Source organism: Motacilla alba, chromosome 1 (assembly GCF_015832195.1).
Source record: "Motacilla alba alba isolate MOTALB_02 chromosome 1, Motacilla_alba_V1.0_pri, whole genome shotgun sequence".
NCBI classification, from domain to species: Eukaryota; Metazoa; Chordata; class Aves; order Passeriformes; family Motacillidae; genus Motacilla; species Motacilla alba.
In genome coordinates this window covers 75374692-75386656 of record NC_052016.1, presented here as the reverse complement: position 1 = coordinate 75386656, position 11965 = coordinate 75374692, and the positions used below count along the sequence as shown (strand labels likewise).

The following is an 11965-nucleotide window of genomic DNA, read 5'->3' as shown; positions in this document are numbered from 1 at the left end:
TGCCAGCTTCCTCTTCCTCAGTTTTACCCACAAAACGCTCCCCCAAATTCCTCTGATTCACTCCCTATGTTTTTTCACTGCTTCCAAGAATATGGATACAGGAAGGTACATAACCAGGCACAAAAGGATTTGGAGAAGCCACTGACCAGAACAATTTGTAAGCCGCCATTGAGACACAGTGCTCTTGTGTTCTCAAGAGCAGCAGAATCTAACCCACAAATATTTTTGGCACTTCATTTCTAACAACAGCAGAAAAATTTTGAGGAACATTCACCTCTTTCAATTTTTTTTCAGGGATGGGCATATGGTCTCACCACTGGTACTGAATACTCAAGGGAAAGAGCATGAGGAACTTGATGAAAAAGCTGTACACAGACTTTGACATTGACTACAAAGGAAGAGAGAAAAGGAAGAACTATTTTTCTTGTATATATTTATGTGAACAACTTAATCCTGTCAGAACAAATATTTTTCCCAAGATGGAAATCAAACAATTTTATATTTCCCCACAATACCTTAGACATGTGTAGCTGAACAGAAAGGACAAAAACTTCTAATAAATGCAACATCCGATTTTTTATTTACAAATATATGGTAATTCAACAACCATTCTCCACTCAGTTTGCAGAGGAAAGAGTGATAGTTACATTTCCAAACAGGAAAAGAAAACTCTCTCTCTCAAATGGATTCCACAGAATATTATGCCAACACCACTGAGCAAATTCTGAGATTATTCTTTGTATTTAGGTTTCAAAAAAGCACATAATTTTAGAAACCAGCATATGGAAAGCAAACACATTTGTGTGCATTTAAATGCAGCTTCATATTAACCTAGAGAATTCACTTTCAGTATATGTCAAAAATAAAGACAGCAATTGCAAATATATATTTATATTAGCTATTTCTCTAATGCTCATTTCAAGAGCTTAGAAACAAAATACCCTCTTCATATACCATTGGAAAGTCAACTAGTTGATTATAAGCCTCAAAAATATTTTGAAGTTATTACTGAAAATATACTTATTCTCTCTTGAGCTCTCGGGACTTGAAGCTGAGAATGTGAAAGCATTTTTCCCAGCTATTTCCTTACTGCAATTACTTTCTTATAAATAAAAATAGTTACATGAAGAATACAAGGTATTGCTATGAAGACTAGACAAGCAAGAGTTACTCTTAGAAAAAAACCACACATACACACAATATATATATTTATAGATCTACATCAGCAGCAATCACCTCTTCTTGTATCTGCAACAGTGATTTCATATCTTCATTTGCTTCACATGGAGGTTGGTTGTCCAGCTGTTAGGGAGAGACAAAAGAAACTGTAAGTAAAGTCTAGTTACTGAAGAATCTTTGTGACAACAAGTAACATTTTAAAGTGTAAAATAGTCACTTAATAGTCAAAAAACATTTTAAAGTTTCAAATACTTAGTGAAAATGGTAACACATTCATGTATACATTCTGAATCAAGCAACCTAAATTTAATGAACAATACAAATTTGAGTTGAATCCAATTATAGCACTGCAAGTATTTCAGGCCAAGTCATATGCCACAGAACATGCACCTTACCAAATTGTTAAGAATTATTTTTAATTTAATTAATTTATTTTTAGTATTAGCACAGAGTGATAGTTTCTCTAAATTTACCCTTCAATAACGAAATTAAAATTTGCTAAATTACTGTAACAAGATAAAGAACTTTTTTATCCTCTCTGCATACCTTTGTAGGTATCTGCCAATACAGTGGTGTTTCACTAGAACGTTCCAAGTTTAAACCACAGAATTAACACAAAAATATCACATAAAATTACATAAAATTGCAAAGTGATTATTAATAACCCTACAGTTTATCAAACCTTTTAGCCAACATGCTCACATTCCAAACTAACAAATAATTAGCCAGGTTGATGTCAAATGCCAACTGCAAAGAACAGGAATTCACATCACAGGCCAGTGCTGTGCTGCCAGTACATTTTCACTATAGTAATTGCATAGCTGGGTTTTGTATTATTCAAATAGCTGATTTCAATTACTAATCACTAATTTGAATACTATGTTCTGTACCTACAAGTTCTTACAACTCCTGATTTTACTTGTATCTCATAGAATTATGTTTTGAGGTGCCCACTGGCCCAAGTAGATGCAGTCTGAAGGGAAGGGAATAGAAACGTTTCCTCACAGATCAGCTCTGCTTCTGAAAGGCACTGCTGTGACTTTATGGGCTGTAATGTCAAAGAGAGACTAAATAGAAATTCATCCATAATAAAATTACTTATCCAACTCATCCAGCAATATTTCCCCCCAAAAGAAAAGACAGAGAAAATAATAATGCAAGCAAGCTCCAGAGGGAATCTCTCACACATTTGGGTGCTTCAAGTAGGAACACAGTCACTCCAGTGTAGTCTTGTCATCAACAAGGAGATACATTCTCCAAACTTTTAATTAGATATGGTATGACCCAGTGCCCTGGATCACCTCCAGATGGAAGGAAGTGATTCTCTTCCTCCTTCCACTGATCACATTAGCCTCTGTGAATGCGCTATTACCCTCACGAGGTGTTGCACTTTCTGGTTTTAGCTCGGGTACCACATCATCATTTCTGTGACTTCTCTTCATGGAAGTCAAAAAGAGCCTGCAAACAGCAACAGCATCAGATGCAGAGCTTCTCCTTTCCTGAGCTAGGTTTCACAGCCAGCAGCTGCCCAGTTCCTGCTCAAACACTGTAGCATAAAAATCCTGTTCCCTTCACTGCCTTCTAATCCACCATGAGAAAAATGTGCCAGGCTCATAAAGAAACACGGACATTTTCCTCAGGAAGTAATTCAGAAATTATTTCCCTGATTTTTATCATCCTATAGAATTCTACATTTGCTACATTAAAAAACAGCCGTATAAAACTCCTGACACTTATCAAAATTAGGAAGTTGTCTACCATCATCTATGACAGCAGGAAAAAAGACCTAAATACCACTACACAAAGCCTTAACATCATGCTCCAGTAAATCAGAATTCTGCAAACCATAAAAAGGAAAAAAATTATACTGCACCTTTTAATTAAGATCTGTAAGTAAATCAATTCCTCCTGAACTTGTACCTAAATGAATAACCAATTACAGACCTATAATTCCAATAATAATAGCATCACAAAAAGAAACCAGCATTTGCGCCATCTGCACAAGATAAACTAATTGCTTTCCAGGTATGTATTAGGACTGAATTAAATACATATTTCAGCTTACTTTTTAAGAAAATGTAGACACTTTTTGAAAAAGGCTTCTCTGTTATCGACAAGCCTGTTTAGCACCTGAAAGTTCCTTGACACCACTTTCTCAGATCTATAAAGGAAGGAAGATGACTATACCATGCTGTCGGCTTGAAACTGTGTAACAAGTTGGTAAACCAGTGAATTAGAAGTTAGGAATGACTACCCTACAAAAGACAGAAACTGGCAATCAAACCTTGCTGAACTTATTTGCTAATTTAAAGCTAAACACGATAGCTATTAAGTGGCTCAGCTGTGCAAACACTTGAGGTTGTACAGCACAGAGAAGAACTACAGTCATGCACACTGCAGCTGGATTGCCTTACTTTTAAATCTGATATAGCAGTCGTTGCAGAAGAGTTTGTTGTTTCGGATCCTGACTTCAGCTCCAGAGCGGGATCCACCAAGGTCGCATCCACAGGCAACACACTGTATCACACATGAATAATTAGCAACTTCTTCCAAAATACTAAGAAACAAAAATGCTGTTCAAAAGCAGCTGAGATTAAGCTCAACATAGCCTGAACCATAACCCCACAATCACTAGAAGCAAATGTACAACAATTAGTAGATCAAAATGCAACCAGCCCTGAGGAGGTATTTTAAGGCGACGACTGACAATGAAGAGCAGAGCTACACCAAGTAAGCAAACATAAAGCAGACGGGTTTTAGAGATTAGGTCATTAAATCTAATTTGAACTTTGGTTTCTCTGAAAACTAAAACTGGTTTGGCACCAAAAAAAAATTTGTTCTCTAGATGGCAACAGGAATTTTGGCACAGAACACCTGGGTGTGCTACTTGCAGATTTCCATGTGGCACTACATGCTGCTGGTGTCCTCAGTCCCTTGGCACTCAAAGCAGAAAATACTCAGACACTCCCAGTTTCCTGGGTTTACATCATCAAAACAAGTTCTGATGTAGAGAGATGGGGCTGATTTAATTTTTCTTGCATAAACACATAAGGGGCTTGACCACTGCCATGCTAACACTAAACTATTTAGCTATGGTAGCTAAGCATGTGCTTGCTGTGAATATAGACCACATCTGGAAGGAATGCAATGCAAAACATAATACTCCCCTTACTGAATTTATGAAGGACAGATAGTTTCCCTGCTTAACCAAGTAATGAATCTTTTGGATGGCAGTCTTTTCAACAGCTCATTAATTTTTAGAAATTTGAAAAACAGAAACTTGGCATTTTCTTATGTAGGTTATGAGCTACAGGTGGATGGTCTCACACAGAATACATGTCCTGCAGAAAAGGGAATGGTGGTTGATCACTATGGATTAGTCTTGTCTCTCCTGCTCAGGGAGGCAGAACCAGGAAGAGCTTGGAGTCAATCCCTAGTAATACTCCAGGTGATGCACTTGAGCTGGGCACAGAAGACAAGTGTTGTGAGCTACACACAGAAATCTCTTTCTTGAAGTCAGGGAAGATGAAGGGTCCAACAGCACCTCCAAGTCATAGTCTAATTCCACATCTAGTCTGAGGGCAGGGGAATGGGACTGCTTTCCTGTTGTTTGCAGGCAAATATTTATTATTTCAGCTCTGCAAATGCCCAAGCTGATGGGAAATCTTGTAAGTAGGTCTAGGTCTCAGTGCTAGGCATGAGCTAAGTACACTTAGTTGGTGACTAGGTCTGAATAGCATTAAAGACACCTTTTGCTTTTTTTTCTGGGTTTTATCCTGCTACTTTGAACTCTTCCAACATGCCTTTACTTGTAAAACACCACACGAACACTGTCTGCTAAAGTTAGCTTAGAGAGGCAGGGTCATCTTAAATTATTTAATTGCCAGGGTCCAGGCTGAATTTTTTTGTTTTCTTTTTCCAGAGGAGCTGCTTTCTCTGGGAGAAGTGGTTCAGCATTTTTCGATATTTTGCCACCTATTCAAAGAAGGAAATCTTTGATCTCACAGTCCATGTGCTCATCTTGCTTTTCAAAGTCCTACTTGTTAACTCTGGAATTTAGGAAACACTTCTAGAGTTGAGTGCTAAATGCCTGTAAATGGGACTGCCTCATGGAAATATGCATGCACCACGCTGTCAAGAGTAGAAGGCAAAGCAGATGATTAGTAAGAACCCCTGTGAGCATAACACTGAGTAGCCATGCGTGCTCCTGATTAGTTCCAGTTCCTTCACGATGTGACTCCCAGCTCTCACCTTAAAGCAATGTAAATGATAACAAAGACCAAGAGACTCAATGATCATGGCTGCTCCTTTGCCCAGAATGTTATTACAGTATGAACAGATTTTCTTCCCACTGACTGACCTAAATATAGAATGAAAAACCTTAAAAGCTTGAAAATGTTTAAAAGACAAAGAAGAGTTATCAAATAATTTCTGAGATTAAAAATAAAAAAACACATGGGTAAAAACTGGACTATTAGGCTGCTTGGGGAAAGTAAACTTAAAATTGATATTATTTAGAGTAGATCTGAAAGCCATGGAAAGCTGAAGTGTCATAATTTACATCAAATTTACATAGGAACAAGTTAAGAAATTCTGTGACATTCTTGGCACATATTTCATTGTATAAAATACCTTCTACAAAAAAAAAGTGTACTGTTAAGTTTGGAGAGTAAGAACAAAGGTTTTGTGTTCCTGCCTTCTTAGTTGTGGGGAACTATCCAGAAGGCTAAGTTTTAGCAAGCACCCCGTCCAAGTTCCACCATCTGCACCTTGTTAGATAAAAGAAGGCTAGTCCTGGACATAAATTATTATGTTAACTCTTTGAACATAAACCATATGAAGGTCAGTTTCCATCGATCTACCAAGGTGTTAGCAAATGGAAGTGAGAACAAATAAGCAAATATAGTTAAGAAGGTAATTTTCTTACATCATAAAGAACATCAAAGACCAGCTTAAAAAAATGGGGTCAATTTATGACTAAGTGCCTGAGAGTGTAAGAGCTAGTGAAGTAGTGTTCACTGTTGTTATTTATAACACATGTAATTCTGTGTGGGATGATTCTCTGGAGTACTATCCCAAGGTATTTTTAAAATGTTTTAAGTACATAAAACAGCCGAGTTATCTACCCTACCACAGTTGAATTCCATTTTTGTTTCCAAATATGTTGCAATTCTTGCTTTCTCCTCCTAGATTAAAATCAACATCCTACTCTGTAATTCTCCAGGGTCACGGGTTATGAGCATTCCTGAGAGCTCCTCAAGATGATATTGACCACATGCCAGGAAGTGAGGAGGAGAGACCACGATGAGGGTCATAAAGCGTGGGTTTCAGGAATCTTTTGTTAAAACAAACCAAGGAAAATAAATGTCAGAAATGCCATCTGGAATAGGCTTTTGCTAATCACTTTGGTAACCAACCCACAGCTCAGAGACTGCAGATTGATTATTCAAGCTTCTTTGTTTTTTTAACCAATGTCAAGCAGTGATGACAAACCTGGGGAATTTTCTGAGTGACTGGAGCAGGAAGGTAATACCAGCCCATACTTCCACTGTACCCTCCAGCTAGAAAACTCCAGGTGCTTGTTAATCAATCTTATGGGCAAGAATACTGCTGTAAGTCCAGCAAATACACAAAGTCTTCCCTTTAGTGCTGTCCAACATTTTTATCTTCCCAGAAAAAGGGCACCCACTCACCTGCTGCGTGTCTGGGACCCTGACTGGGAAGAAGAGAGGGGAGACTGAGCCCGGGGAGCTGTCTGGGACGTGGAGGGGGCTCTTGCTGAGGTGGCAGGAGGTGCAGGAGGTGCTTTGCTGGAGGAAGGAGTGCACATGTAGGCTCGGTTTGAAGTGGACACCGGGCGACTAAAATCTTGACTAGAAGATAGAGATGAAGAGGATGCAGACTGGTTCAGCCATGAGTGGTGCCTCCATGACCTCATTCCTGAAGAATCAAGATTGTCCAAAGACTCTCCTCTGTAACAGAGATACAAGCACCTCAAATGTAAACAGCAGTATGGATGGAGCAACACAGCTATATCCTGACTTTTTTAAGAGAAAGTCATTAATCTCGCATTTTTAATATTTTCTGGGATTAATATGTTGTTTGACCACCCTGAGCAATATTCTCCATGCACAGATTTAAAATGTATGAGTAGCAAATTATCTTTTGTGTCCAAGCATAGTTCTCATGGTAAAAAACAGGCGAGGCAAAAGCAAAACACTTCACTGCAGCCTTATCAGGGTGAACTATATCAAAATCCACAGAGCAGAAATAGACCTCAGATACCAGCTTTGTTTATGTTTTCTCCAAGGGATACCAGATCGAAAATAACAATCCACCCAGACTGGATAGCATCACCCAGGTACAAGGTGTTGGCCCAGTAATCAAACACTCTCCTGACTGATAACTCGGCTGTTTCCTAAGTGACAAATCCAACATTCATCCATTAAATAAAGCAAAAATAAACTATGCAAACTTTATGACATATTTCTGTGTTGAAAAAGGTATACTTCTTCACCACAATAATTCATTTCCAAAACAGGTTGCCATGCTGAAATTCTTAAATGCATCCGTCAATAACACGGCACACCACTGATTTCCACTGCTGCTATATCAACCAAGAAATAAGCAGCTGAGTTATTTACAGGTCACATCCAAATTCCTTACTTGCAAAAAAAAACATTCAATCCCAGCTGTAATATAGCTACCTTCTTCTATCTGTGCTGCTATGCTGTCCACCTTATGGCATTTCACAGACTCAATTTGTTTCTATTCTCTGTAGTACAGAACAACCAAAGAAAAATGTATGGTGAGAGACAGAGGTAACTTTTAATGCAATTCCTACCTCCTCATACTACTGCTGTACAGACTAACTGGCTCCTTATGTATACTGGCACTGCGCTGCCTAATCCAGCTGCTGTCCGTGTGTAGAGATGTTTTCTTTCTCATTTCCTGAAGGATTTGCTGTCTCTCCAACTCTGCTGCAGACAGGTTTTGCTCCTTCTGAGACTTCTTCTGTGACTCACCCATGTTCCAGGACCTCTCTGAATACTTGCTTTGGGTACCTGTGCAGGCAACACGTGCAAACATCAGCCAAACACCTCAGAGCACAGAAGCAGTTATAATCCTGTCAGCAGTCTGGGTATAATTCCAAGAGCTATTGTTCATCACTCCATTCAAAGTTATTCCAGTTCCCTTTTACAGCTGAGTAAAACTTACCAATACAGCATTACTGAATTTTTTTTGTTTGTATTTCCATTAATGCAGGCTTTTACACAATGCTTAATTTAAATACATTCTCCTTCACTTCCTAAGTGTATAAGCATAGACATTTGTGTGTACATCCCCCTCTTTTTAAAAGGGTATTTTAGAGCCATGATTTGCACTCTTCCTGCAATACAAACCATGTGTAAAATGCATAGTTAAATAATGGGGTACATTCTTTCTCTTTAAGAGTTCATGTTCTTTTCTTCTGTAAGTTGTCTCTGTTTACAAGAATTTCTTTCTTTCTTTCTTCAAGGCACTAAACACACTGCTTTATATTGCTTTATATAAATACAAAGGGGAGAGGGAAATCTTTCAGTTATTTGGATTATGTCTTAACTACTGAGTTGAAATGAAATTTATGGTATAGATGGTCTTTGAAAAATTTTAAGGGGAAACAAATAAGCAATCTTTCTCCAGTAGGTGTTGACATATCAGAAGGCAACACATTTTTATTTCCTAGATCCAGTACGTATTCTTTATAGTAAAAACAACTAAGAAAATTACTCAGCAATAAGTCATTCAATTGAAATTTCAATCCTTTTAAATGCTGCTCTGACTGTAGATTTGCTCTTGGATTTATTGGTGTAGATTATCATTGTAAAATACTGTGGAAGTTTACTTTCTCTTTAGTTTCAATGATAGTGCTTTAATGTATGAAAGCAACATTTTTAATCTGCAATATATCCCCAATACATCTACTTTTCTTTCATTACTTGTGATTACTTTTTTAACTGTGTTTTAGACACAAAAGTAGCCTGCAGGCATTTTTGACTCCAACATATTTATAAAATTGGTTTGTTTGCTTTGCACAGAATTCTTCCAATATAACCAAAGTCATATAACTGAACTGGAGTCCAGGGCACAAGCCATTGTGACATATCAAGAGCTGACTTCTTGCTCTGTTATTACTACACTAACTGAAATTAAGAAGACAAAAAGTTGTATTAAATACATTCATCATCTTGGCATGTGCGGCTTTTTTTTTGTTGTTGACAGAGTCAATGCATCAAAACTACACATATCTTCAATGCTACAACTGCATGATTGATTTTATCTCATGTAAAAATCTCACGTTAAAATTTAGGCATCTAAGAGCCATTTGTAATCACTGTCTTCAAAAGGGTAGTTAATCATATTTGTCCTCAAGTTTTATGTTGACTGTATGATTTTCCTCTTGCTGTTGAAAGCTCATTAAATTGGGGCATAGTATGAATTCACAATGCAGCTATCAAAAAGCACTCTAAAAATTATTTTTTTAGGATGACTATATGTACACTTTTTTTTCCTCCCTCCCTACCAAAAATAATTACATGTAAAGGAAATTATACATTACTTACCATTTCTGATTGTGTTGAATTCATTCAGTTCTGTAGTTGACTTTGACTTATTCCTAAGGATATAAAAACATCTGTCTTAATTACAAGACCTCATTACAGATAAAGCTCTTATCATTGCAGATGATAGAACCAGTCCTCTTTTTTTCACCATCCCTCCCATCAACCATTTATGCTATACTTAAAACAAGAGGCAAAAAAACAACTAAAGACCAAGAGGATACTAAGGGGAAACAAGTCAATATTTAGATCTCAATAGATAACCATCAATTAATAGTTAAAATTTTGTAAAGTTGTCAATGCTTCAGGTTTAAAGAGCTGATCATTGTACATGTTTCAAAAAAAACATGTAAAAACTAAATCCTTCCCTGTGGAAGCTTTGTGAAGACTACAGTCAGACAAAGAAGTGAGAACTTTCAGAGCAGATTTACAATTTTTTTGGCTCAATGAGAAACTGAAATCATACTTCAGCACTGTTACGACACTGTAAGCAAAACACCTTCTCAAAACCCTGCATGCAGATTGTTTTCGGAAAAATTTACTGTTCGCTGATTATACCTAACAGCATAATTTTTAATGAGTTTTACCCAAGAAATGGCACTCAACAAAGGCCATATACAAGAAGATCAATCCAAAAAGTTGGTTTTCTGACAGTACAGAGCAAAAGCTTCAGCAACACCTCTGCTGTAGTATTAGTCTCATGTAGTATAGCCAAATTTTAGTTTAAAATAACTTATAAAGAAAGGATTTAAAAATAAATCCTTTGCTTGGTCCTAACTCAAAGCTGCTACATTAATGTTTTTACACATACAGCATTGGCTGCATAGCCACATTTTTTAAGAATCTTGTCCTTTATGAGGAGATAAATGAAGCATAAACTATATCACATCTTGCTTCCTTAAGTTTTTACTGTCTGTCCTATGGTGTGGACCTGTTTTATTATCTATTTAAGAAGATGCAACACTCTCAGCTGCCTGTAGTGAAGAAAAAAGCAGTGTCCTCCTCACACATATATTCAAGATGAAACTATTTAGCGCATGCTCCTTATGAAGTTAGATCTAGATCTTCCATTAGTTAAAGATCCATTAAATGTATCTTGTAATTTTTGGAGTTCCTTTTTATATAAGAGAGGTATGCTCACTTCAACTACTAGAAGTGATCAAATACACTGCAGAAGTCACCTTTCAGAACTACTGTGAGATGAAATGCAAAACAAAAGCTTAATTTGTAAAGGAAGAGATTGCACCTTAAAATTAACTTGTGTAAATTACAGGAGTAACATCCCCTTGATAAATAATCCTGCTGCTGCCTCTCACTTCCCTTCTTGTTTACTCTCTCAAGTTGCATAACCCAAATTGGGATGACTGCACCTTAGTTTGTAGAGCATGCTATGACACAACAATAAGAGATCTGAAATTGTTTTCCAGCCACGTAAGTTTAGTACCACCCACATATTTACCTCCTCACAATTTTGTTTCTCCCCACAGAATTCCACTGACTAACTGCTGCTTACAACATAATTTGGTGAAAGTCTGGCTGCTTTTTTTTTCAATATGAAAACATGCCATAAAAACTGCAAAACACAGCAGCAATCCAATGTATCCATTTAGCTGCTGTGACTAAAGTTTATTAGAATTTTATAAGTTTTCTAACAAAGAAATGGTGATGTTACAGTCGGTGTTGCGATTCAATATAGGACATACCTGTCAGCAAATGACTGGCCAGGCTGCTCCTCAATGGTTTTAGAAACTTCATAACGCTCATAATGCCTATTGGAAAAAAAAGAAACATTATGTTCACATACAGAAAAATACACACATAGACATAAATAGCTCCTAAGGGAAATATTCAAAATAGATCCTTAAGGAAAAAAGACCCAGTTTAAATTCAACCCCCCAAACAAGAAAAGTTCTAAGGAGTCTAAATTTAGCAGTCAGAAATACAACTGATAAAAGAAGGCAGAAAAAGAAAAGTTGTCAGAAAAACTGCTTGAAATTACATTTTTGGGAAGTGACAAGGAAACGAAATATGAGCATGCCAGAATGGTTATTGCTAAAGATGTTTCAACTATGTATTGATTCAATTTCTTATTACCTGTCAATGAGAGGATGGCCAGCTCGATCCTCTATTGTTTTAGATACTTCATAGCGCTCGTAATGTCTAGAAGCAAAATAAAGATAAAATAC

The 11965-nt window shown here is 37.0% G+C and overlaps 1 protein-coding gene across 25 annotated transcripts in view; it reads right to left on the bottom strand.

Annotated features, from left to right (window-relative positions):
• Positions 1-557: 557 nt before the first annotated feature.
• LMO7 (LIM domain 7) overlaps positions 558-11965 on the bottom strand; it is a 132780-nt gene continuing 121372 nt past the window's right edge. For 20 of the 25 annotated variants that reach the window (XM_038161291.1, XM_038161480.1, XM_038161649.1 and 17 more), the window contains 8 exons: positions 11874-11939; positions 11483-11548; positions 9783-9835; positions 8024-8243; positions 6873-7151; positions 5431-5539; positions 3594-3696; positions 3053-3099 (listed from right to left, as the gene is read on the bottom strand). In XM_038161291.1, the coding sequence (XP_038017219.1) occupies positions 3056-3099; positions 3594-3696; positions 5431-5539; positions 6873-7151; positions 8024-8243; positions 9783-9835; positions 11483-11548; positions 11874-11939 (940 nt within the window). In that variant the 3' untranslated portion in view covers positions 3053-3055. Of the gene's footprint in view, positions 1303-3052; positions 3100-3593; positions 3697-5430; positions 5540-6872; positions 7152-8023; positions 8244-9782; positions 9836-11482; positions 11549-11873; positions 11940-11965 lie in introns of those variants that run through there. The other 5 variants (XM_038161379.1, XM_038163088.1, XM_038163183.1 and 2 more) reach the window with 2 other exon arrangements.